The sequence below is a fragment of the Doryrhamphus excisus genome, chromosome 13 (assembly GCF_030265055.1).
Source record: "Doryrhamphus excisus isolate RoL2022-K1 chromosome 13, RoL_Dexc_1.0, whole genome shotgun sequence".
Lineage (NCBI taxonomy): Eukaryota > Metazoa > Chordata > Actinopteri > Syngnathiformes > Syngnathidae > Doryrhamphus > Doryrhamphus excisus.
In genome coordinates, this window is record NC_080478.1 from 13021190 (window position 1) to 13048149 (window position 26960).

Here is a 26960-nt window from a genome sequence, read left to right on the forward strand (position 1 = left end):
CAGTCACCAAAGTTCAAACACAGGTCTTGTTTTCGCTGTGTATAGCCCAGTGGGTCCATACATTTTCAAAGATATATTCTATATGTCAGTGTCCCTCTTGCCAAAATGCAAATACTGTACATTGCTTAACATTTGAGTTGACAGCAGTGAAAAGTGCTGAGAGCCTTCAAGTCAAACTGGTCTCGCTGACTGAACAATGCTAGCTTAAGTAAGACTGGAGTTCCCCCCCCCCCTCCCAAAACATTACAACTCACTTCATTTCAAAACACACAGCTCAAAGGTTGTCAAGTCCCAAGGCCTTGTAAGATCCTCTACAAGGATCTCGATGAATGATCTAGTGCTTTGTTGTGTAAATATACTGACAGTCAATAGAAACTTTGAGGTAAAAATGTATGCATATTCTACTTGTAGGTGCGTTGTTATACCCTGTGGATTTATTGGTGACTTAGTGTTGGGGTAGTTGAGCAAATGACGAGTTGGTCTCTGTGCAAAAGTGGACCAAATACTCAGTGGATGCCGGCATAATTAGAGGATTGGTTTTGGAGCCCTATATAAAGGCCAAAAGTTTCTATTGACTGTCAGTGTATTTTTTGCAGAGGTTTAGTAGCTCACAGTGTCCGTCCATCTGTCTATCCGTTTTCTATGCCGCTTATCCTAACTAGGGTCACGGTATGCTGGAGCCTATCCCAGCTGTCTTTGGGTACACGCTCATAATATATGTTTGAAAAATCATTGATCCAAATCTCTCAAATGGTGGTTCTTTATATGTACCCTGGGGATAGGCTACTGACAAGTGGCATAGAAAATAAATGAATGATTACTGTATAATCAGAATAAAATTATATCAATAGTGCACAATAACTAAATAATAACACTCTCAAGTAGTGGGTACTATACTCTTTCCTACTCTATATACTACACTATACTGGAGCGAACCCACTCAGCCCTACTGGATATGCAATTCAACTGTGCTACTGTCAACCTTCCAGTACAACCCTATATTGTTAAAATTAACAAAAAAAATAATCATTGTGTGACCAATATTCCACAAATGGAAAATAAATCTACTGCATTATGGTACTTGGCTTAGTGGTTTCCCAATTTGATGTGTTGATTTCTTCAAGCATGTTCCTGTTCTTCAATGCTTATTATTTATCTGTTTTGCTTCTTTCTACGGCAAAAAAGGTTTTACCATATCTTACTTATTGTGTGGAAATGTGGGGTAATAACTATAAAAGCAATCTTCACTCGCTAAATGTACTGAAAAAAAGGGTAGTAAGGCTAATTCATAATGCCGCCTATGAGAACATACTAACTCATTTCTAAAATCACAAATACTTAAACTTGCTGATATAGTTCATCTTCAAACAGCTAAATATAATGCATAAGGCTAAAAATAACCAATTACCTAAAAATGTCATCCAATACTTCTCTACAAGAGAGGAGAAATATGATCTCAGGGAAGAACTAAATGTGAAACACTTATATGCTAGGACTACGTTAAAACGCCATAGCATTTCAGTATGTGGAATCAAACTATGGAAGAGAAACAATACAAGAAACAATACAAGCAGTTGATGTTTGCTAAATACAAGGATGAAGAGTTTTGAACCAGTCACGATGTGCTATGTATATATCACTATATTGACACTTACTATGGTACCCATTATGTTATTGTATGGTCATATCACCTCGTACTTCGGTACGTGACAAAAATAAAATAAAAAGAAACCAAAAAAACTATATTCGGAAAACAGGAAGTGAACAAATGTAACAGTTACTGATTGTAAAAGTACCAGATGGAGGGGTAGGATTTAATAAGCTTTGCTTCTTCCTACTCCTTTTGGACATGTGGAACTGTGAACTGATTATGTGATGCACTCAATTGTAACCTGATGCATGTTCAAATGAAATAAAACCATTACCATTACCAAAAAAGGTTGTCTTTAGGTGTTTATGCATACATCTGAAGGTAAATGTTGATATACTAATATTGATGCAAAACGTGACTAATGCAAATGTGTTTTTTCATAGGACAATGTGTGCTGTGTATTATGGTTCTCAACAGAAATCCCCACCCGGAGCCAGCAAATGTAAATACGGCGTTATTTTAAGTGATAGTCTGCTGGAAATCCCCCACCTAGTTGTCTAAGCCCCGCCCCCCCTCCAGCGAAACACAGACGGCTAATAATTAGCAGGCAGCCGCTGCACTCCCGACACGTCGAACCAAGCGCACCTTTTAGCCAAAAACAAGGAGCAGCAATGGCCCTCCACAGGAACACTTTAATCAACCAAATGGATTATAACCGAGAACCCAAGGAAGGAAAGCCGACTCAGTCGACCGAAGAGCGGTTGGATAGCGGTTTAGACTCGCTCAAAGAGGAGGACTACCAGGCTGTTGAAGAAGAAATATGTCGCCTACAGCTGGAATGTGAGCCGTCGTGGCACAAACAAACGGATGGTGTAGCAGCCGAGCTACAAGAATGGAGAACACAAGTGACAGAGGACGGCGACACGTAAGTTGGAACACACAACAAGATATTCACGCTATCGTATCGTTTGACTAGCTTAGCTTAGCTTAGTTTAGCGAGCGTACCCGTCTATGTCCCGGGAGGTCATTTAATCGCCTCCGTGTAGAGAATATCTTTCTCTTAGCTTGTCACGGAAGACGATGCAACATCGACACAACACCGGGAATGTTTTTTGTTCAATTATTGATAAGAGTTCCGTTTTTAAAGAGAAGCAATTGGACGTAAACAAAAGCCTATTATCATCACCAGGAATCCACTATGGCGGTGGGCCAGACTGGGAAAGTCCCAGGCGCGCCTCCAAAGAGTCCCAACCGGTGCTCGCTCCCGTGAAAATGAGATGAGATGAAATTTTAAAAAAAAGTAGTAGTATCTATCTACAGTCGGTGTGTTAATGAAAACCATACTACGGAAAACATGTCCACCTCTGGGGTTGCCTCAACGCAACCATGAGCCGTCATTACGACTATTTGTGTATCACACTCCTTAGATGTAGTGAGATTCCCATTGGACGTGGTCATTGAATGCCTCACTGACTGACCTCTGGTCAGTGGCTTGCAGATAATTGACTACAATTATCATAAAGTTTGGAGCATATAGCATAGTAAAAGCATATTTTTCATCCAATAGCGTATAAATAAGTGTATATTAAGTCATCTTTGCTTTGCTAGCAAGCTTACATCGGAAGAAAGAAGTTGAATTCGTTACACCACTAATGACAATTAATATGCTTTGTCAATGGAGGGCCGAAACACTGCAGGTTTTCTCTCCAACCGGTTTCTACAGCAAGGGATTTAATTGGCAAGCTCCTTCCCTAGTGACCGGCTGGAAAGCGTCTCGGCCCGCCATGGCACGAGTTTGACACCCCTGCCTTAAGTGACCTGTCTACATCAATATTGTGTTGTATGCAGTGTTTTATATCGCTTCCCATCCCCCTTCCTATGTCTCTAGGCTGCTCCACTTGGCGATTATCCATGAGGTAAAGGACTACATCAGAACAATCATCACCCTGTCCAAGAACACAGACTTCCTCAATGTCCAAAATGACCAGCGACAGGTACGTGGATTTTGTCTGCACATCTTCCTGTGTGCTTCCTGCTTTGTGAACTTACATATATTCTCCCTCTGCACCCCCACGCCAGACTCCTTTGCATTTAGCAGTGATAACAAACCAGTCGGACACGTGTCAGCGTCTCCTGTCAGATGGCTGCGACCCCACACTGGTGGACGACAGCGGGGAAATGCCCATTCACATTGCCTGTCGCCACGGTAACTTGCCGTGCTTCAGCGCCATCACGCAGTTCTGTCGTCCAGAGCATTTACACACAATGATGGCGGCCTGCAACTACCAAGGTAAGCATAGGAAGACGAATTAAAACCCATAACGGGCAGGGAGAATCTCTCTATGAATGTTCTGAGATCCTGTTTCAACCACTGTTGCACTGAGCAGCATAATGCTGCCTGGAAAAATTACTCAACTTCCCATAGCCGAAGTCAGGAGGCGGTGCCTCTGCTGACTAATGTCAACTCTGGCAGCTATTTTGCTCCAGTTTCTTCAATTTATCATTAAAGTCTACACAATCAACATAGTCGCTTGTGCTGTTGATAGACCCGTGATTGAAAAGCATTTTTGATCGTCTTGGGATGCTCATCTGCTCCAAAGTGCTACATCTTCTCAAGGTAGCAGACATTCAGTTGGCTTTCTGTGTCTTGAACAGGTCAGAACTGCCTTCACTTGGCCTCAGTTCACGGTTTCCTCTCACTGGTGGAGAATCTTGTGGATTTAGGAGCTGATATCAACTCCAAGGTACACACCAGATACACACAATGAGCTTCATCGGCATGTGTGTGTTCACTATTGTTTGAGTTCAAATCTTAAACACGTACAGCATATTGACTGCTGTTCTCCCGTCCTCCAGGAGCAGCGCAATGGACGCAGTGCGTTGCATCTGGCCGTTGACCAGCAGAACCTGTCTTTGGTCAGACTGTTGCTGAAGAAAGGAGCGGACCCCAACCTCCTGACATCTGGAGGCCACACCCCCTACCACCTCACCTACGGTCGCGAGAACGAGGACATCAAAAGGGAGCTGTTTCTGTTGACCCATCCTGACCTGAGAGAGCTGCCCGACAGCGAATCTGACGACAGCGAGGATGAGGAAGACAGAGAGTCGGATGAGGAGGTGCTTGCTTGCTAAAAATTCCACTGTACACCAAAACTAAAAGCTCAGTGCATGAAAGATGTTTTGTTCTTCCCCGTGTGTGTAGGTGGGTTATGATGACATCCAGTGGAATGGTCATTAACGGGAAGTCCAAGAAGCAGGAGACCCTGAGAAAGAAGATGTAGGACGAAAGAAAATAGCTTGGCGTGTCTTCTACTGCCTACAGTGGCATCACGGCAGCCTTGCAGTGTGGCTGAAGCTGTAAAGTCATGGTTGATCCTCTGACATCAGCAGTGGACGGCAAATAAATACAGAAACAAGGCAGCTGCAGGAGCTGATAAGAGACTGGTGACCAAATCAAGTAACGGCGCTGCAGGGGTGCACAGGAACGTACCATGTGTGGCTCGCCAATCATTCACAAGCGCATCCATTCAAAATAACAGCTCTCTTGTATGATATTGTAAATGCTGTGTATACAAAAATATTTTTTATGGAAGCTGTGAAAGTGTACAGTAGGACAGCTTGTAAATGTTTGACAGCGACACTCCCATTTAAATTAAAACACTTGTATTTAACAGGAAATGTTCTCATGTGTGTCATTAGTGGTGAAACAATGAATTAATCGTTGTGTTCCTTTTGAATGTAATGCAGAACATTTTAGCTAAGCACATGCTACACTACTTTAGATGCACAGATAGGCAAGTTTTAATGCATTGGTACTAGTAGTAGTACACACAAACGCTAACTGGGAATGAGGAACTTGGTAGAGCAACACGCAGCTTGGGGGAAATTTTGTGTGCAAAACGAGACTGTCAACCAGGAAGTTTTGTGAGCCTTTCAAGACAGCAACAGGAAATTCCCAGGAACAAGAACACTCAGTTGTTCATCACATTCCGTCCTTTCATGCCCGAAAGAAGGGACTCTGCCTAACAGGATGTTTCAGTCATGATAAGGGAGGGGAGTTTTCAGACAAAGGCATTTCAATGATGTAGGTTTGAGTTGGACTTTAAAATGCAAACAAGTGAACGGTAACTATAAAAATTCAAAGGGAATTTTTAAATGGACTTGCCACCACTTGTATACCTCTAGCCCAGCATTTCAGATCGACATGTTTTGCCTTTTAAATGAATTTAACCCCTGCTAACAATGCTAATCGCTAACCATCCATCCATTTTCAATGCCGCTTATCATTTGGGTTTGCAGTGCTAATCACTGATAGCACCTAGTGAGATTAGTCATAGATCATTCACTTAGTACTGGAAATAATTGAGCAAATCCGTACTGATTTCACATAATTCCATGAAGGTATATGCTTTCAAATGGGTGAAATGCTAACAATTATCATGCTAGCAGTGCTAGTGTAGCACTCAGCAAAACAAGCTCTATGTAGTGCACAGAAAATGGTATGGCTTTTCAATAGTTGCAGTGTGTTACAAAGATACACATTTTTGGACGTAAATGGTTAAAATGCTAACAGTTAGCATGCTATCACCTGGCAAGACGGTACTAAATATACTGAAACTGCTACAACATGCCATGTAGTTACTATGTATGTAGTATAACATGAACGCAGTATTGTGTATATCATTGTATTGTGTCCCCATTTGCAATATTTTACTTTTGTCACAAAAGCCGCCCAATCATGTCCTCACTTACTGCACCAAAGTATAAATGCAACCTAAAAGTAAACCCAGCAATGTACAGAATCTTTTGCATTCAAATTCCTAAACACATTTATTTCAAGAATAAGAAAAACATTGAGAAATTAAGTTCCAAGTTTCCATTTACAAACATAAAGAAGAACTCTGCTCCAAAAGCACCAATAGTAAATAATTTGCATGCTGTCAGATTGTTATAAAGACTAAGGCAGCCAAGGTTCCAGGCACAGAAAAGGAAAACTCCGGCATGAAGTAATTTGTGAGTTCCTGCTGAGGTTGACCATAGCAGACATGTTTGGTAGGATAAATCATCTATTCCCTGCTGTATTACTAAATATATTGGATTAGAAACACCAACCTGGCACTGCAAAAAAAGCAGAGGAGTTGAGGCTCAGAGGCGCCATATTGTTATTCACCCTGAGTAAAGATAGTGAAGAAGAATTGTTTACAAGTGAAGATGAAAATGGAAAACGCAAGATAAGGTAGCTTCTGTAAGAATGCCAAGGTGGGATTGGTTGAAGAATATGGGAATATTTTGTCCAGTCTTGGATAAACACAGAAAAAAAAGAAGAAGAAAAAACAAGTGGGTTACATATTCAACCCAGTAAAGTGTTCATCTTGTGGAAGATTCCATCACTTGACTGTCTCACTCTCGCTCTGACAAAGCCACCAGGTGAGTGTCAATCTCAGACTCTGAGAGAATCCTGGAAGGCAGATGAGGCACGTTAACACATGGATAATCATTCTCTACTTTGACCTTGTAGTTTGACTTGTCTCTCCACTCACTTGAATCGCGGTTCTTTGGTGGAGACAACCCCCACTTCCAACTCTGAGGGCTTGAAGTCGATGGACAGGACAGTGGACAGACATGAGATAGCCGTCTGGTTGGACGAAAGAGCAGCGATTAGGAGCGGGAATTAATAACAACAATATAGGTGGCGTATGCACATGTTTATTGATATTGCAATTACATTACATATAAAGTGTGCATACAGCTACTACAAGATGGGTGTATGTTTGTCCCCTTAAACTTCTGCTACTGGAGAGCTGAGGGCTTTCCGTCATTATGTCAGTGGAAATAAACATGGCACCATTTTGCTCACAAGCCACTGTCATTCTTCAACCACCGGTCAAGGGCTGTCCCCGGGATCGAGTTTCATTAGCTAAGCATGAGGGAACGTGGCGTCTCTCTGGTATGTATGGATTGTATGTGCCGGGTGCAAAGAGTGTGTCAAGTACTTCTATGGTCTGTTCATAGCTCCAGTCCGGTTTCTTCTTGACTTTCTTCTCCAGGAAGCTGATGGCTTCTGTCTGTTTCACTCCAGCTGCAGTGGCCTTGAAACCGCAGTAGTAGCCGGCAGGATCGCACTTAAACAGCTGCAGACCCACTTCTTCATCCACTCCCACCACCAACATGCCTGAAGCAATTTTGGACATGGTTAACCTTCGCTTTTTGTACGCCACCGTTTTTGTTTTCATACGCGGACTTTCCGTTTGCTGGGTACTGTACCGTTTACAGTACCGTTAATGCCGACTATGCATTTTTGAATGGAGAGTGACTGCTAAAAAGCCCGCATTTGGCCCCCCAAAAAACATTGTAAGACAGCAATTTGATTACAAACATGATTGAACTCCATCTGGCCAGGAAGTCTCCACCCATGCATCATTTATAATTATTTACATTATTATGTAAAACTACAATGATTCTCTATAATATGTATTTTCTGTAAATATTTAGGGGTATTTGGAAGAGCTTAGCTGCACGGCAGTCGAGTGGTTAGCACGCAGACCTCACAGCTAGGAGACCCGAGTTCAATCCCACCCTTGTGCATCATGTGTGAAGTTTGCATGTTCTCCCCGTGCATGTGTGGGTTTTCTCCGGGTACTCCGGCTTCCTCCCACATTCCAAAAACATGCTAGGTTAATTAGCGACTCCAAATTGTCCATAGGCATGAATGTGAGTGTGAATGGTTGTTTGTCTATATGTGCCCTCTCACCCGAAGACAGCTGGGATAGGCTCCAGCACCCCTGAGACCCTCGTGAGGATAAGCGGTAGAAAATGAATGAATGGAAGAGCTTATTTGGATTTACATTACATTGGATTTACATTATTACTATTTACTATTATTGACTGCAAATTTCCCCTTTGGGATGAATAAAGTATCTACCTACCTATTACATTACACAAAACATTTTATGACTTATTGCATAACTCCTACATAACTCAAATATTCCAAAACAAAATGTTGTCTGCTGGGTTGACTATAATGCAGACATGAACCAACATTGAAATTGGTATCAAAAAACATGAAGAAATTACAAGTATATAAAGAGAAAAATGCATCAGAAGCATTCCCTCATCACCGTCGTTATAAGACCGATCTTTGTTAAGGAACATATACAATCCTATAGCCGAGTCAAAATAATATATTCCATTAAAAACAAATACAAACGTATTGTAACATTAACAAACTACTCACAGCATCCTAGCGGCCTCATCTCAGCATTCTGTGTGTAGACTTGAGAGATGTCAGCCAAGCGTTTGCACAGCATGCTAACAGGGATCTCATAGCCGTACTTGTACATCCAGTTGGATGCTTCATATCTGGCTCTTTGTACCTGAGACCTGCTGTCAGCTGCAGAAAGGCCACAAGAGGTTAGCATTGCAAAAAAACCCATAAAAACAAACACCATAATTTTTCATTGTAAACAGGATGGTACAACATGTACAACTGAGTTAATACTCAAACACATTATAATGGGACTCATCTACTGCCAAATAGCAAACATCACTCCTATAGTCCTTATAGTACTTTGGCTCTGTTGACATCATATGACCACTTCACACATACAGTAAAACCTCACATGAGCAAAAGGAAACCTGACCTCCCCCCATGTTTGGGGTTTACGTGGTGTCAGCTGGCTTACCCGTCATGCCGGTCATTACACACCCAGTGTTCTCTGTTATTTTGAATAGATGTGTGACTGTCTCGGCATCTAGCAGCTTGTCCTGAAGAGCACATGACAAAGACGTAAGAAACACTATGGACGTAGCAGCTGGGGAATGTGCTTGTATGCACGCCTGTGTGTGTTATGGTGTCCATTTATACTCACTGGGATTTTCTTCTGGGTGACGACCACGGCACAGTCCTTCCCTCTGACTGCTACAGAGGTCAGTCCTCCCTGGTTGATTGCTTTGAAGGCGTACTCTGAGGAAGGTACAAACACAACATTCATTCCTTGTCTTCATCACCATATAAACATTCTAGTTATGAAATTGATTGACCCTCATGAGGGTCAAGAGTAAGTTGTCTTCGGGCGAGAGGCGGGGTAAACCCTGGACTCGTCGCCAGCCAATCACAGGGCACATATAGACAAACAACCATTCACACTCACATTCATACCTATGGACAATTTGGAGTCGCTAATTAACCTAGCATGTATGTTGAGGAAACCCCACGCATGCATGGGTACAACATGCAAACTCCACACAGAGATGCCCAAGAGTGGAATCGAACTCGGGTCTCCTAGCTGTGTGGCCTCTAAACCACCATGTAGCCTCTATTCGACATTCATTCATTAATTTTCTCCCCCTTCTTTAAAAAATCATTATCATTAAATTATCATTTGCACTCCAGTTTCCTCCCACATTCCAAAAACATGCTAGGTTAATTGGCGACTCCAAATTGTCCATAGGTGTGAATGTGAGTGTGAATGGTTGTTTGTCTATATGTGCCCTGTGATTGGCTGGCGACCAGTCCAGGGTGTACTCCACCTCTCGCCCCAAAGAGAGCTGGGATAGGCTCCAGCACCCCCGCGACCCTCGTGAGGATAAGCGGTAGAAAATGAAAGAATGAATGAATGAATATCATTTGCAAATATTTTATTGGAATTGAACCTTTATTTGTAAAGTTGGAATAGGCACTGATGACTGATGCACCATTCCAAAGTGGGGCTGTTATATGACGTTATAATTTTGCAGTACAGTGATATTGGCACTACTGTTTTATGGTATTACATTATGTATTAGCTTATTACAAGTTTAGGGATTGTGCAACAGTGTCAAATACGCTAATATTAGACGAGGTGGCAATAATATTAGGGAATACTACTACAGACGTAAACGTGCTGCTAGCTACTGTTAGCATGTTAGCAAGTGACAGAGCAGGATTTCCCCCCTTTACTGACCGACTTGGTAGAGTCTCCCCTCCGGAGAGAAGATGGTGATATGACGGTCAAACCCCGCACTTGAGCCCCGAGACATGACGACATGAAAAAGCGCTCAAAAACAGTTTAATTAAGTGAAAACCGGTCAGCGGAAAAAGACAACTAAGAGAAAGTTTGCTCCGGGAATGCTCTATCAAAATAAAGGCTCCTACATCCGGGTCACTTCAAGTTCAATAGCTAAGACTATATAATACTGTATTGCAGAGATGTTAATAAAATAATAATCAAACACAATTGTACAGACATTGCTTTTTGCCAACTTTTTTTATTAACACAAAATATTTCAATATGTGGGTAAATTCAGTGCATCTTGGTAAGACACAGCCATTTCTGTGGAACTTCATATGAGCTCCTGACATCTGTGTCATCATAGGGGATGTGCCAGGCGTCTCCTGAAGTCTGGACAATGGTGTCATAGCCGGCAACACTCTGAACACACAAACACAGTAAATAAGTATGTCTTTCCGTCCTTCCCATCCGTATTCAGCGACATTCTCTTCCTCACCTGAAATTGTACCCTCTTCCCCACCAAAACATGTCCGTGCACCACCAGTTGATGTCCTCTCTGCCATTTGAAAAAGAGCCGCCTGGTGGCTTCATCCGGCAGACAAGCCTTGTGGTCCCTCATCAAGTCCCGACTCACAAAGCGGCAGTGGTTCCCAGAGTGCAATGTGGCATACAGCAAGAACGGGTCATCCTCAGAACTGATGGAACAGTGAATTGTGAGTGTGAGTGTAATTTTGTCTTGCCTACAGTCAAACATGGTGGAATTCATGTAATTCTATCATTAAGCATGCATTGAAATTCCAGTGAAAACGAATGTTTTTTTTTTATCCTATTGTGAAAATGTTGTCATGTTGAGTACGGTGACTTCCTGCATCTAACATTCGGTGCTCACATGTTGTCAGTGAAAAAGCAATGGGCTCTCTGCTGGATAAGTTTCATGTTGTGTTTGTCCCACAATCTGGATGGCTGCAGCATGTGTTTCCTCCCCAGTACCAGAATGGTCAGGCCCTGTAGTTTGAGCTCCGACACCACTGCCAACAACTGAAACACATCCGTAAACCACATTTAAACTTAGATGGATCAGAGTACCAGAGAGGGTCATGACACACTGCAATGATTTGCAGCTCGAACCAAATAAAAGTATACTGCAGACATTAAATAAACAGGGGAAACAGTGTTGAATATTTTCTTTGAGTCTGTTGTGTATAAAACACAATATGATGACATTTTCATCCCACTTGCGCATCATCATTTTGTGGTATGGAAAAAAGCGTGTAACAGTGATAATGCGACGGGAATAAATTCAAAATATTATGGGAATAAAGTCATAATTATCAGAACATTTCACAGATGCAAGTTGCAATAGTTGGAACATAAATAAAAAAACAGCAGGGATGAAAAAAAAAAACAACTAGAATTTTAGAATAATTAAGTCCAAATAATAAGAGAAAAAAGTCCTATTGTCACAAGGAAAAAAGTCGCAATTTTATGAGCATAAACTCATAATATGATGTAGAAAAATGCCATTTTAGCAACACAGAGTTGAAGTAAAAATGAAGGAAAAATATGTTATCAAAGAAAACAAAATAAAGTTGTCATTTTTAGAAAATGAAAAGTAGACTTTTTCACGTAGATCACAAAGCATAACATTTGCAGCACACAATCTCACATAGCCGACCCAACAGACGGATGTGGGCACTGTACGTACATACGAAGGCAAAGTATTATTTAAAACTCATGTTCACATGTTCAAACAATGGCTGATTAGTCATACTGTGACCTGCAAAAGAAAGCCCCTTGGTCTGACCGATATTTTGAAAACGGCAAAACTGCACCTGTGTGACTGAAACTGTTAAATTGCTAAACCTCTTTCTTTCCCTCGTCATGTCACATCATGCATCTTCTTACCGTCTCCGACAGTTTGCTTCTGTTGTTGTTGTTATTTGCCACATTAAGTCCATCCACAACAACATCAAAAGCGGGCTTCTTCTTCACAAATGCCTTGAATCTTTCCAACTCCTGAGGAAACACACACACTTCACGGTTAGAGATTTATATACACACATCATAAATTGATTTTTGTACGCTTTTTTTTTGAGAGTGTACATTTACAGTGATTTTATAAACAAGAATTTTGGCACCACATAGAAATATATATTACACTCTTCTGCACTCTGTGTGTGTATGCGAGACAACGATACTGACTGACAAAATGGGTCATTCCATTAATGTCATTGTTCTATGGAATAAACACGCCAAGGTGCTAAAACTAATGCACATAGTGAACCTTTTTCCTGCATGTTTGAAGGCAAGAGACCAGAGTATTTTTTGGAGCTACAACAATCCAAATACACTAATTTGAACTGTATTGCAATTGTTAAAGATTGAGGAAAAAATGTTAGCATGGCTTTAAAATGAATGATAGTATTACAGCATTGAGGCGTCAGTGCTATAATATACAGTATGACATGTCTCTCAGTTGTGGGTCCCATTCCATTTCAAATACCGGGTTCCAGCTTTAGAACATTGTGCTGTGCGCTCCCACATGGAAACGTTTGTGTTTTCACTTTTAGATAGCAGCAGGGTAGAAATAGACTTCTGTGAATTCCCCCAACTGTGCACACACACACACAGTCAAAATAAATGTGACCTTAAAAAAGGAAATGTTTATTGCATTCATCCAGGTGATATAACCAAAAGGTCACTCTTAGTCCACAAGTTTGAATTTATATAGAATTTTCCCAACGTTACACAGGGTCAAAATTAAACTTTTCAACTATACGATGGTCTCCTTGGTAGAGTTAATTTAAGTTGGCTGGTTTTCTGGGTCTTGAGCATAGTTCACACTTGGTCCTTGTGTTACAACATTTCATGTTCTAACGTTTTGTGGCTACATACGCACACCCATAACGAAAAAGAATACGTACGCAAAGAACCCATAGTGGCTACACTGAGGAAGACCAATGTCGCCTTCATTCTTTTGACTGAACTTTTTCCTCCTTCATTATGTCTCCCAAGCGTCAGGTATACTCTTCTGATCGCTATACATCAAAGAACAAAAAACCGAACAGGAAATTTGCTCAGAAGAGGAAGAAATGTCGACCAACATTGGCTGAGTGTTTGCATTGTCGCAACCTTCATCAAAGATAAAGATGGTATCCTTAAACATGTGAAAGGATCTGCTCCTATGAAATGGTCAGTGATAACTAAGCAGCATAGACTCTCCCTCCCTTGCCAACTACAGGGAGTTACTTTCATTTGATTCTTTGGATTTATCACCACTTTGCAAAGATCTAGAAGAAGACCCAAACTGTCACCCTCAGAAAATGGTGAGGATCCAACATATCTGGCTACAATGACAAGACGTCTGTACGGAGAAGTTAAGGTGAGGCTTTCAAAGCTAAAAATGGAGTACAGTGCTGGTGGCATCATCCAAATACTGTTGAACTGCACTTGCAGGAAGACTAAGTACTCCCAAATAAGCGAGTACTAAGTACTAAGTACTGCCAAGAAACCAACCAATTTAAATAAACTTCTACTAAAAAGAGTGGTCAAATATCCTGACAGAATTATGTCAGAAGATTGTTGATGGTGACAAAATGCATCCAGTGAAGGTGAACCTTGCTAAAACATATACATAATATACGTACAGTATATATTAGAACCTTTATCAATCATTTTGTATGTAAATGAGAGAAAATTCTAACCCGCTTTACCTTTTGTACATTGTATAATCATTCCTCCCTTGAAAAAGAACTGTCCAAACATATCACCTTTTATATTTCATGGAAAAACGTCAACTAAAAAGGGAAGTCGTAAGGCCAGAGGAGGGAAGACGCGCGACAGGGAGTCTACGTCTGGTGTAATTATCCAGGGACTTTCCAGAGATGATATGTGAGACCAGCTCATTGTGCTGTTGTGGGTAATATGACTGCTTCCAACACACGTGGTCCTGGACAGAACCCTGAATGCATCTTCACTTGCAAACATAAATCTTCCACAGCAAAACAAGATCTAGACTGTACAGCACTATACTGTATATGTTGTATGTACAAAAAAACTTAGGCATACTCGAGTGAAAAAACATATTCTAATAAATTCACTTTTTTTTGGTAATTAGGCATGCATAGACCATGCATTTTTGGACCTGCTCAAATTTCCCTTGACGACTACAGTAAAAGGTAAGCCCGAAGCCTGTTCTTCCTCACACATATACTACCTCAACCAACTGCAGCTATATGCATGCAAATGACGCCATCTAGCAGAAGAAAGCAAGAGAGTTGCACAGATTAAATATTAATGCAAAATAGCTGGAATTGTTGGCACCCTTTAAAAAAAGGACATACAACCCAACTAACCTCTGGTGTTGTCTTGTTAAAAATGTCTCGTCCCTGGATGATATCGGTCATGACTCTGTCTCTCAGCTGTTGGTACTCCTCAGCAGTCAGCTGAATGGATTCTAACTCTGTTCCACAACTTTTGCACGTTCCCCTAAGCACACACAAACAAAACAAAATGTAAATGAATAAAGAAAGAGAGAAAATGTGTCTCATGATTTATGATCAAAGAGGGTTGCAGTTACTTCGGAGAAGCACTGGTCCAAGCTCCTCTCCAATGCTGTCCTGGAATACTGGAAAGAAAGTAACAGAGAATTCATCCTTTTGTTTGTATAAAGTATAAATTATGAGGTTTGAAATGACGCTATATCATTTATAATAATATTACATAATATTTCCTAATTTCAAAATGGTAAGGAAGCATGTTTATCCTTTATGCAAGAGTACATATTGGAGAGTATAGGTGCCCGTTTATGTCAGCAGGGCAAAGATGGATTTCCTCAACCACAATGCATGGCCGAGATGCTGCACAGACATTTTTGAACACTTCACCACCGTAAATAGACTATTGCCGAACATCAGGTAATTAACTTTACTAAAAATAAAATAATTATTACCCTGTTCAAACTCTTCCTGTTGCACTGCACCTCCCTAACAAGAAACACTGTAAACCAAGGGTGCCTAGAATGCATCCCAGCAGCCATTTTTCGGCTCTCTTTTGCTCTTTCTAATGAGATATATTATGATTGCTTTGTCACATATAACATAAATCTTATATAGATTATTGTACAATATACTGACCGACATTGGATTGATTTTAGCATCTTTAAGGCTATGCATTCATGGTGTATTCATATTTGTATTAGGAAATTACCTGCCATTAGATTACAATTTCATTTTCATGGTTTATTTTGAAAATTATTTATTAAAAGTAAACAATAAACAGAGACGTTGGGGGGTAAGGTTACCTGTACCGTTGCACCCATAGTTTGCTATTAATTCTTAAAAAGATTTTAGGAGGGTAAACCTTCATACAACTGAGCTGAAATATTTAATATTAGTTATTTTTATTTGATTTTTTTTTATTAATATTTATTTAAATTAAATGGTTGTTTGTCTATATGTGTGCCCTGGCATTGGCTGGCGACCAGTCCATGTTGGTCCAGCTGGTATAGGCTCCAGCATACAGCATATAGTGGAGAAAAGCGGCATAAAAAATGGATGGATGGATTCTGTCCTACCTTTCAAACCATGTCTTGATGCTGCTCGCAAGGCTGAGCTGCGGGTAAACCTGGTTGTTCCTCAGGTACAGCAGAATTCCCAGCAGCCTCTCCTTCTGCTGGTTAAGCGACATGGTCGCTACATCTTCTGTGCACACTCTCTTAAACAAAGAGGTCCAAGTTTCTTGTTGTGGGTTCAGCCCCTTTGCCATTAATTCATCATAAAGAGCCCAGGCAGTGATTAAGTCACCGTGAAGCATTGCTGCTGCAATTATATGACCATAATTGCCCGGTGATGGGGTAACAACCTGTAGAGATGAGAGTAAATCTAGATGACGATACTCATTGTTGTTTTGGTTTTTTTTTTTCATAAAAAAGATTGCTCACTTTCTTGAAGTATTGTAGGATGCTGAGGGCTTCTTTCCACCTTGCAGTTCGGCTGAAAGACCTGATAAAAAGACTACAAGCTCCAGTATCCAGAGAAGGGAAGCTCCCTCGCATGATGTCATAAACATCAAATACTTCAGTGTCATGATTGCCTTTCACACAAAGTGTCAGGTACCGTAGTAGCAACTCATAGGATAGAGTTCCCGATTCTGTAGCTGCAAATGTCAGCAGAGATCTAAAGACAGGTGGAAAATGTAAAGTTAGGGAAAGGAACAAACATTTCCAAAACCACTCAGTCCTCTTACTTTGCAATATCCAAATCTGCCCCATTATGCAACAGTGCAGATAACATGTTGATGTCAAATCGTGCTGGATTTCCCAGAGACTCTTTCAGTTGCTTCCACTCCTCAACAGATAGTGGCTTTTCAGGAGGTGGCGCATTTCCTGTCAAAAATCCACCACTTTAGATATGTTTAGATTCTCTCAAATGTCATAAACCTTTACAAAAACGGAACTGAAAGTGACCCATTCCAGAATATCTTGCACAAGCCCAAAATATAACAATGCACCAACAGGTATTTGCGTTTTGTCATGTTTTTTTTTAATCAAAGTCAAACTGTAACAGTACATTACAGTTATAATAACATAATAGTTAGTTGTAATTTGTCTTACCATCTCCCCTGCTCATCCTCCTTGCAAGCACATCAGGGCGATGATCTTCTTCTGAGGATAAACCCGCCTTTCTCTTCTGCATCTCTGCTGTCTTCTTTGCCGTTCCAGCAGCAAACACAGATTTGGGGATGGAAGCATTCTGCATCTTTCCTCTTCCATCTGTGACCCTACCAATTAAGTCTTCTGTTCTTTGTCTTATTGTGCTCTTTTTTAGTCCACCATGCACATTGTCCTGTCTAGTGTTATTTTTGCTCAGCCGGCTACATCCAAGGTTGGAGTTAAAACCCCTGTAGCATTGAATGAGTGGGGCATAAGGCAACACAAGGGTAACTGAAGAGCCTTGATTGTTGAAAGGTAAAGAAGTCATCAGGCACTTCCTTAGCTGGTATATCACGGTGGACCACATGGCATAAGTCACTGTAATTGTCTGAATTTATTATAAACTATAATGTTCTTCACATTCGGTATTAAAATATTTCCAACAATTTAAATAGGTTTACTGTACACAAACTGTATAACTAGCTACTACCCATATTATCTCACAAAATTTAGAAGACGTATTGTTTTTTCGTGCCTGGAAATTAGTCGTGCATGATAAATATGCCGCCACATTTCCCTGAACCGAATTAAAATGTAAACTCTCACCTTCTTTGTAAAATAATAAAAGTACTATGGCAAGTAAATCAGCAGCGGAAATACTACGGCAACTCCACTGAGACAATCATTCTATAGAGGAAGTGACGTCACTTTTGACAACTCCATTTTAAATTGCTCTGCATTTACCCAATGGATTAAAACGTGCGTCTATATTGTCATTTTGTGAATTTTACATTTAGTTATAAATGAAGATTTTGTTGACTATTTGTTATGCTAAAGAATAAACAGTAATTGTTGCGTTGTATTTGTGAGTTACACCAAAATAAAGACAACTCACCCACGGACCTTCTAATACAATACTATATACATATATACATATATACATATAATAAAAACTAGGTATATACGTAGCAATGATTATTAAAAAAAACAGAAAGCAGAACTAGTATTGGGAGTATCCGGAAAGTTCGTCATTTATGTCGCAATGTGACCTAATCAAAATCCGACAATTCCGTACTACAACCAGAACTTATTACAATTATTTCAAAATAAATAGTGTTTTAGCATACACGAGTAAAAACAAAAACGGTAACAGTTTGTTGTGACTGTATTTGTTTTTTGTAAAACATGTTATACTTACTTGTCGATTGTGTGTTTTTCATCTCCATACCAAACTTTGTGTTTATTTTGAAAAAACATTTCATTTAACCGGAAGCACTCGAAAACAGTTCTTCTTGCAAGCTAAACTCAAGAGCCATACACGACCCATCAAGTGTTGTTTTCATTCGAATAAAATGTCCTGACTATCTTCGCCTGTTAAAAAGGATACTGATGTAATTTCGCAAGGATGGCCAATGAAACCCGGGCTGACTGGTCGAATACGTTAAAACGGAGGTTAGCAAACTCAGCCAGAGGTAAGTGGTAATGCTAGCTTACCGGTACTTTTCTGGTGTAAAACCACTCAACGGTAAAATTGAATTTTACTGAAGTATTTTTTATGTTGTCGTCCAGATGAGAGGAGTGAAGAGGAAAAGAAAGCCGAAGAATTTGAGTTATTTTCCAAATATTACTCTGAATGGAAGGGTGGTGGTCACAAAAATAACTCCTACAAGAGTATTCCTCGATTCTACTTCAAGGTATTGATTGACTCACTGAATACGGAAGTCACTGACTTCCGTCCATATGTTGTTGACTAATTCCTTGATATTTGACATTTAACTGCACATTGTGTTCAGGAATATGAGATATTGTTGGGATATGTTCCCCACATGAGAGCTTAAATAATTACGATGTTGACTGTATTGATAATTTAATGCTGAATGTGCACTCTTTTTTAATAAAAGAAAGGGTCTGATGTTATTTGACAGCTACCAGCAGAGGATGAAATTTTACTCCAGAAGCTGAGAGAAGAATCCAGAGCTGTCTTTCTGCAGAGGAAGAGCAGAGAGCTGTTGGATAATGAGGAACTCCAGGTAGCACACACACATTTGTCTTTATAAACGGCTGTCAGAGCACTAATAATTTGTGTAATAACTGTTCTTATTCTTTCTGTAGAATCTGTGGTTTCTACTCGACAAGCACCAGGTGCCACCAGTGAATAGTGAAGAGGCCATGATCAGCTATGAAGCCTTCCTGCAGGTGGGCGACATGGCGGGGCCCAAGTGCAAGTAAGTTAAAACCACAAGAATCAAACAACCCGACGATGTGCATTGTCAGCTATCTCTAATTAACTAATTTTCTCGCATTGTAATGCACAGAAAAGGGAAAGAAATATGTGTTCATGTTTCACATAAGGATTGTGAATAATGGGCGAAATTTAAGAAAGTGCAGTTCTCCTTTTTTAACATTGAGTGGTATACATATACACAGAAAAATAATCATTTATTGTTTTTTTTCCATCAGAAAGTTTTTTACAGCCAGAGTGTATGCCAAGCTGCTCCATAGCGACCCTTACGGCAGGATCTCTATCATGCAGTTCTTCAATTACGTCATGAGGAAAGGTACTGACATGTGTTTTGACTGATGTCACATGTTCTGATTGATAATAAATACAGTACACCCAAATATCATATATTTACTGTAACTGAATGTTTTTTTGTGTGTCCAGTGTGGCTGCATCAGACCCGGATAGGCCTGAGTCTGTATGATGTGGCGGGACAAGGTTACCTCAGAGAGTCTGTAAGCATTATATCCATTGTGTTTCCTTTGTGATACAGCAGGTGATTTCCTCCAAGATATGAACATGGCTGAATATGACTGATTATTGTTCTCCGTAGGATTTGGAGAACTACATCTTGGAGTTAATCCCCACGCTGCCTCAGCTGGATGGACTAGAGAAGTCCTTTTACTCTTTCTACGTCTGCACTGCCGTTCGCAAGTTTTTTTTCTTCCTTGACCCACTCAGGACTGGTGAGAGCCAATCGTCGTCTAAGACTTCTAAGTAAAATAACAGTGTGTAGCCTCTAAGAAACAATCATTGCATCGTAGTGAATAATTGTGTAAGTAAGGTTTTTGCTCTGAAAGAAGAAAACTAACCTCTGAATATTATGACTGCAGCTTATGATTATTTTATTAGTTGATTAATCTGAAGCTTGTTGTTTCGATTAATTGCTTAATCAGTTAGGCCAGAGGTAGGGAACCTATGGCTCGGGAGCCAGGTAGGGCTCTTTTGATGACTGTATCTGGCTCTCAAGCATTTCTTACCACAATAAAAATGCATTTTTGCTAACATTTTAAAGTAAACCATCACAGAAATGACTGTTAAAAATAATATTCAAAATCAACAACTTTCTTATGCATTTTAATTCGTCCTTCTATATTCTGCTGCAATACAGCCAACCATATCTATCTTTCCTGATGATATTTTCCAGGTCAAACACCAAAACTTGATTATTACTGGGTAATGCTGTAGTCTACCTCGGTCATTGAGATGTCAAAAAAACATGTAAATGTAAACTTTCCTCTCAAATAGCTAAAGCTGCAGAACCAAGCCTTCTGGTGAAGATGGCCAAAAGAATGAAATACGTGTACTGAATATGGTTCAAAACTATGCAGCAGCAGAAGTTGCATTAATGGCAGCAAGTATTTGATTTATTATTAGACACTGCGCTGCTCACGAAAGTATGCTGGCCACACCCCATTGGCGTGGGGTAGTGTGCCTGGTCTACATAATTAGAGCCCATTATATCTAAAACTGTTGGTCTTACATAAAAATGCACACATTTTATTGCATTCAAAATGTATATGGCTCTCACAGATACACATTTTAAAATATCTGGCCTTCATGGCTCTCTTAGCCAAAAAGGTTCCCGACCCCTGAGTTAGGCCCTCGATGGACGAAATATTTCAGCGGCTGAAATCAGACGAGATTTACATTTTTAAATACCAAAATAGTTGTTGATTAATTACATAATCACCAATTCATTGATTGATTGTTGCAGTTCTTTTGAATATAGAAAGAACATTGTTTCATAAAATTGATTAATACAAAGCTTTACTGACCCTTCTTTTAAGGGACAACAAATACTACAGTGGAAATACAAATACACGTGGAGATGATAAGCAATGATTTTCCTTAAAAATCATAAAGCATCTTATTTTGAAAAGCAACATTTTCATTGTGATAATTGCAACGTGTGAGGTTTCCAATGTGTCCAAATGTATATAAAATTTAAAAAAATCATATTAACGGCTATAACTAGGCTTTTTCTTTTCTTTTTCAGGAAAGATTAAAATCCAAGACATTTTGGCCTGCAGTTTTCTCGATGATTTATTAGAGGTACATTGTCTTGTCCTTGTATCAGATTTCATTGATGGATGTTTAAAATTTTAAAGACTATTATCCATGCTGGTGTTGACATCTAAACTGCTGACTAGTCAGTCATCCCTGACTACTTACAATATTTATATAGTAGGTTATTTGATGCACGTAAGTCTTTCTTCACTTTCTGTCTGTTTTCCCAGTTAAGAGATGAGGAGTTGTCGAAAGAGAGTCAGGAGTCCAACTGGTTTTCAGCACCTTCAGCTCTCCGAGTATATGGTGAGTCACTACATCTCAGCCATAGTCACACCCAACAGTCTTCAGGGGTGGTATAATTATGTTTCCAGCATGAAAATGTTTTGTGGTCATAATTATACAGAGTGGGCCAAAAGGAGGTCATTACTCGATATCACATTGTCAACGTCAATCATCACACAGCAAATTGATACACAAAAGGTAGATAAGAAATATACAAGACAAGTACCAATATGAGTGTAGAATTAAAATGCTTTTTAAAAGGACCTATAATACTCTTTTTTTGTTTGTTTTAACTCTTTGTATTGAGTTTTTCTCTTCAAATTGAGTTGGTGCGACTTAACAATCATGGTACTTTGTGTGTTTTTAAGGTTTATGTTTTTAACATTCTTGTTTTTGTACAACAGGTCAGTACCTCAATCTTGATAAGGACCACAATGGCATGTTGAGCAAGGAGGAGCTGTCTCGCTATGGCACAGCCACTCTTACGTCAGTCTTCCTGGACAGAGTGTTTCAAGAGTGCCTCACTTACGACGGTGAAATGGTACATTTATTACGTTTGTGATATTGGGGAAAAAAAGTACATAAAGAGTGGAGCTAGCCACGCTATCTGTTGATTGTATTGTCCGTGCCACAACAGGAATAAAATAGAAACGTGCAGAAAACACACCCTAATAGAACTTTGTCAGCGTCTTGTAATAACCTGCTATAATAACAAGAACATTAAATCTGTGTCACACTGGAATGAGGCCACGTATGCTATCATGCTATTCATCCTAAATAGTTTGCATTGAAGACGCAAGATCAGAGTTTAACCTGGAATTGAACTACCGAAATAAAGTCACTTTTTAAAGATATTCAAATGTATTAAGATGCACCTGTGTATACTAATATTAATACTGTGTGAAAAGTCAATTGGATTTCATGTTGGGTTTTTTTTCCTTTTTTTCTTTTCCAGGATTATAAAACATATTTAGACTTTGTGTTGGCCTTGGAAAACAAGAAGGAGCCCGCAGCGTTACAGTACATATTTAAACTTTTGGACATGGACAATAAAGGATACCTCAATGCCTTCTACCTCAACTACTTCTTCAGGGTAACATGCATCACATGTAAACACACATATTTACATAGGTAGTACGTCTTTTTATGTACCTTTAACTAAGACACTGTGAAGTTGCACAACAGCTTCCAAACATCTTCCAAACATTTCTGTCAATTTTTGGATTTGAAAATAAGGGAAATCCTGGTCTTACCTACAAGAGCAGGGGTCGGCAACCATCCAAAGAGCCATTTTACCTCATCTTCCATGCAGTAAAAACAATAATAGTCTGGAGCTGCAAAACATTACACAGTTAAAATATAATCTTTTTTTTAAATATTACAAGTTGAAAAACTAAATTCAACAAAACAGAAGTTCACCATGCATGTGTAGACCTACTCTGAAATATTCCAATATGGAAAAAGTGCACATGTACGATTAATTCATGAATAATTTGTTTTGTTGCTAGGCCATTCAAGACCAGATGAAAGTCCACTGTCAAGCCCCTGTCTCCTTCCAGGATGTCAAGGTAAACTCATTCTCAAAACACCCAACCCGTACATTGTGCTCATATAATGCATTTCTAACTGTAAATGATGTGTATACAATGTGCCCGCCCCCCCCAGGATGAGATCTTTGACATGGCTAAGCCTAAAGACCCTGAAAAGATCACACTCCAAGACTTGGTGAACAGTTGCCAGGGTGACACAGTCACCAGCATCCTGATTGACCTCAATGGCTTCTGGACTTACGAGAACAGAGAGGTGCCAGTCGCCAATGACAGCGACAGCAGCAATGCAGCCAACATAGATGACTCCTAAGGAAAATGACTAAGGAGTTAAGGTTTTCACTCCTTAATCAACAGCACTGAGCAAGATTTGTGGTCCTATTGATCTCTATTCCTTCTTTTATTCTGTACAGAATTATACATTCATTCATTCATTTTCTACCGCTTTTCCTCACAAGGGTTGTGAGGGTGCTGGAATTATAGAATTATACATATATTACTTAATACTGTAGATACGTTAACATCATTCCCATGTGCCTAACTTGAACCAAATAAAAAGCACCATCATCAACACCTTCAAGCTAGATTGAAGTGAATATTTTATTTGGATTGATTATAATCACTATAGAATAGCGGTGATGGTGAGAACAGGGCAGCAAGAAGCCAACCATGGCTGTGAACTATGGCATTGCTATTATGAATGATAATACAGTAATATGGACGTGAAAGGCATTCTTGCAAGCACACATTAAGTCATTAGGCACACCTTGCTAGCCAACCTACCTTGGTTGTTCACAGTGTTGGTTAGTGACATGTACAGGCGGTCAGCGGTTCTATTTCATAACACACCTCGTACATAGAAGTCATAGAAGACAGTTTAGCGACCCTGTTTGACCTTGTTACCTATATCCACAGCCTCAAGCTTCACCAGAGCGCTCTCAAAAGAATTGAAGACATACACATGGCTGGGATAAGCTATGGAGCAAAATCAACTCTATTGGCAATCATAAAAAAATGAAGACTTACAAGGTCAGATAATCTTCTTCGGCATGGGGCTGAGGAGGAGCTTAAAGCTGAAACAATGATGGGTCTTACAGCATGACAATGATCCTAAGTACACTGGCTTTTTAAGGACCATTTGAAGGAGTGGAGTGGCACAGTCAGTCTCTAGACCTTGACCCTGTAGAAAATCTATGAAAGCAACAAGGAATGTTTTGACTCTTGCCATTGTTTTTGTTAGTGTCCAAGTATTTATTTTTCTGTCTAATTATTTACCTGTACTTAATCATATGTAAGGCTGTACTTGGACATTGTGACAATACATCCGTGCATCTTTTACTCATGCCTGCTAAATGAAAGACAAATAAGGTGCATCATAATGACTTAGAGTGTTTTCTGGTCAGGAACATTGTGTCCTCATCATGGAAATACTTCTGCTCAGCTTTCCCCATGAGTATTTTCTTCACCTGAATTCTAATTTTAGACAGAAATCAGTGTGGGTGTTTTCCTCCATTATGTTGCATACACCTAAGAATGGCTAAATAAAGGCTCTGATTATTCATTTTTAGTAGACATCTATGACTGCCTGTTCACTTTGCTGCCATTTTTAGACATGCACTTTAAATATGGTGTTAAGTTTCCATTTTCCTCCCAGGCTGCGAACGCAAAATGAGACGCATGTACACGGCAAGTGACTAAAGGTGGGGTGAGTAGGGGTGAACATCTTGTCATGGTTTCCTTCACCATCGCCGCCCCCACCACACACACACACACACACACACACATACTGTGGCTAAAATAGAAGTTCTAACAAATTCTACCAGGCTTGAGTTTCTGGTCCGCAACATAAAGTTAGCTTTGACCACTGACCACTGAAGAGTCTTATGTCACATCCTGTGGCTGCTTCTAGTGAATCAGTTTCTGACAGGAAGCCGCTTCTAAGAAGTCCCAAGTGTGCTTCCCCGTGGTGCTTTCACAAGACATAGGAAACTGACATTGTGCAGCAGTTAATAAATATAATAAAAAAATAATAAAGGCAGAAACAACATCCTGTTTTAAATTATGACATTAAATAGGAAATAAATAGGAGGTTATGGTCAGTTTGAAATAAATTAAATCAATGAGTTTTGCTTCTGATGCTGATGATTTTGAGCCTCTTGGCTTGTTTATGCTGCCGTCGATGTTGCTTATCGGCCAGGGAGCTGGCCTCCTCGTAGAGCCATGGCAGCTCCCACAGTGCTTTGCTCTGGATAAGTGCACTGTCCAACTGCAAGGACGGAAGCGGTACAGAAGTTCAGCAAGAGCACACCTCTAGAGGTCAAAGGCTAAGGTCTACCTGGATGTGTCGGAACCTCTCGATGCCATCCAGCAGTGCTTCCTGCTCCTGGAAGCGGAATCGCCTCAGCTTCTGCACACGTTCCAGAATGTAGCTCAGCTCCGCACGTATGTCAGATGTAGAGTCTGTCTGGGCAGGAAGTTCCTTCAACATGCGCTGGATCAGCTCCTTGTATGTCTGCAGCGCCACTGCCATCAGCACCCCCTTGGCCTGCAAAACACATGCGATGGAGTCAACCAGGACCCCTGATAAGCGAACCACCAGCATGTTTGAACACTAAAGAAGTATTACCTCAAGTTTGGTGGCAAGAAGTTCTCTGGAGAAGACGGGTCGGCCGTTAAAACGTTCTTTGACTGGAATCTTCTACAAGCAAACACAACATGAACACACACTTAGACACACTTCATCGGTGTAGTTGTGTCGCATACTCACATAGTACTGCAGCAGGTTCTGGATGGATTTGTTCATCTTTGATGGCACATGAGAGGCCGGGATTCGAGAGGCAAAGAGGCAGACACACACATACAGCATGGTTCTGGCCATCTCCGTGGTAACCATCGTTTCCACAGGTTCCTCTGTGATGGCCAGTTGCAGGTTTGATTCCCTGCTGAGGCCCTGAGGTGCGTGAAGGTGAAGTGATGACTTGTTGGCGAGCGCTCACATTTTAAAGACCACACGCACACTCACTGCGATGATTTAGGTGTGAAAATGTGGTTGACGATTTCCTTTAAATAACAAGCGTTCACAGGAACCCACTTTCCACTACACACAATGCACTTGACAGCAAGTGTGTGCATGTTTGTAGCCCATCTCGCTTGAAAGCCCACGGGGATATACCCACATTTTTCGGTCTGATTTCTTTTAATATTCACTTTCATTTCTTCTGCAAAGCTTTTGCCCTAAAATTAACCCATTCATGTCTGTAATGACTTGAAGAGACGAAGGACTTGCATGTATGGTCAGGTGAGTGATGCAACAAAGATGGGGAATATTAATGCTTTAAAAAAAATTACAAAATGTGTTGCCAGGTGCTTTCAAATATTCAGTGTCTGCATCTATGTATTATGATTAAACCAGCAAATGAGGAAGATGTTAAGTGTTTAGGACGGCTACATGACCCTGATATTTAAAAAGATGCTCAAACATTTGTAATAGGTCAGTTCTTTCAAGCTGCTTTATGTGTGAAAATGTCCTATTTCTAGGATTTATTTGATTATTTTTTTATTATTATATTATTGTATTTAGATTTTTTATTTATTATTTGATTCT

General features: G+C 40.1%; 5 protein-coding genes across 11 annotated transcripts; 2 read left to right on the top strand and 3 right to left on the bottom strand.

The window, feature by feature from the left end:
- Positions 1 to 2162: 2162 nt before the first annotated feature.
- Positions 2163 to 5269, top strand: nfkbiab (nuclear factor of kappa light polypeptide gene enhancer in B-cells inhibitor, alpha b). The gene is made up of 6 exons (XM_058091008.1): positions 2163 to 2516; positions 3480 to 3585; positions 3671 to 3881; positions 4247 to 4335; positions 4448 to 4708; positions 4794 to 5269. The coding sequence occupies exons 1-6, from the start codon at positions 2263 to 2265 to the stop codon at positions 4827 to 4829; spliced, it is 957 nt and encodes a 318-aa protein (XP_057946991.1). The 5' UTR covers positions 2163 to 2262; the 3' UTR covers positions 4830 to 5269.
- A 1133-nt stretch (positions 5270 to 6402) lies between these two features.
- Positions 6403 to 10714, bottom strand: psma6a (proteasome 20S subunit alpha 6a). The gene is made up of 7 exons (XM_058091015.1): positions 10534 to 10714; positions 9460 to 9554; positions 9274 to 9355; positions 8826 to 8981; positions 7585 to 7763; positions 7132 to 7226; positions 6403 to 7049 (listed from the first exon to the last, which is right to left on the bottom strand). The coding sequence occupies exons 1-7, from the start codon at positions 10607 to 10609 to the stop codon at positions 6992 to 6994; spliced, it is 741 nt and encodes a 246-aa protein (XP_057946998.1). The 5' UTR covers positions 10610 to 10714; the 3' UTR covers positions 6403 to 6991.
- A 115-nt stretch (positions 10715 to 10829) lies between these two features.
- On the bottom strand, positions 10830 to 18935 carry prorp (protein only RNase P catalytic subunit). Of its 5 annotated transcripts, none has more exons than XM_058091078.1 (11): positions 18728 to 18935; positions 17195 to 17611; positions 16828 to 16966; positions 16523 to 16757; positions 16157 to 16443; positions 15161 to 15208; positions 14937 to 15069; positions 12487 to 12597; positions 11471 to 11619; positions 11078 to 11276; positions 10830 to 11001 (listed from the first exon to the last, which is right to left on the bottom strand). In XM_058091078.1, exons 2-11 carry the CDS (start codon positions 17598 to 17600, stop codon positions 10873 to 10875), a joined length of 1836 nt encoding a protein of 611 aa, XP_057947061.1. In that variant the 5' UTR covers positions 17601 to 17611; positions 18728 to 18935; the 3' UTR covers positions 10830 to 10872. The 5 variants fall into 5 exon arrangements, with proteins under 5 accessions (XP_057947061.1, XP_057947058.1, XP_057947062.1 ...); XM_058091075.1 differs by lacking the exon at positions 18728 to 18935 and adding an exon at positions 18432 to 18681; XM_058091079.1 differs by lacking the exon at positions 18728 to 18935 and adding an exon at positions 17840 to 18421 and having other exon boundaries at positions 17195 to 17481.
- Positions 18421 to 24916, top strand: ppp2r3c (protein phosphatase 2, regulatory subunit B'', gamma). The gene is made up of 13 exons (XM_058091080.1): positions 18421 to 18705; positions 18803 to 18927; positions 19159 to 19263; positions 19346 to 19458; positions 19694 to 19791; positions 19899 to 19969; positions 20068 to 20200; positions 21514 to 21569; positions 21755 to 21830; positions 22214 to 22350; positions 22765 to 22902; positions 23318 to 23377; positions 23475 to 24916. Exons 1-13 carry the CDS (start codon positions 18639 to 18641, stop codon positions 23667 to 23669), a joined length of 1374 nt encoding a protein of 457 aa, XP_057947063.1. The 5' UTR covers positions 18421 to 18638; the 3' UTR covers positions 23670 to 24916.
- Positions 22896 to 26303, bottom strand: LOC131140549 (interferon gamma-like). Of its 3 annotated transcripts, none has more exons than XM_058091084.1 (4): positions 26124 to 26303; positions 25983 to 26054; positions 25692 to 25901; positions 22896 to 23143 (listed from the first exon to the last, which is right to left on the bottom strand). In XM_058091084.1, exons 1-4 carry the CDS (start codon positions 26247 to 26249, stop codon positions 23102 to 23104), a joined length of 450 nt encoding a protein of 149 aa, XP_057947067.1. In that variant the 5' UTR covers positions 26250 to 26303; the 3' UTR covers positions 22896 to 23101. The 3 variants fall into 3 exon arrangements, with proteins under 3 accessions (XP_057947067.1, XP_057947066.1, XP_057947065.1); XM_058091083.1 differs by lacking the exon at positions 22896 to 23143 and adding an exon at positions 24225 to 25622 and having other exon boundaries at positions 25983 to 26051; XM_058091082.1 differs by lacking the exon at positions 22896 to 23143 and adding an exon at positions 24225 to 25622.
- Positions 26304 to 26960: the final 657 nt, after the last annotated feature.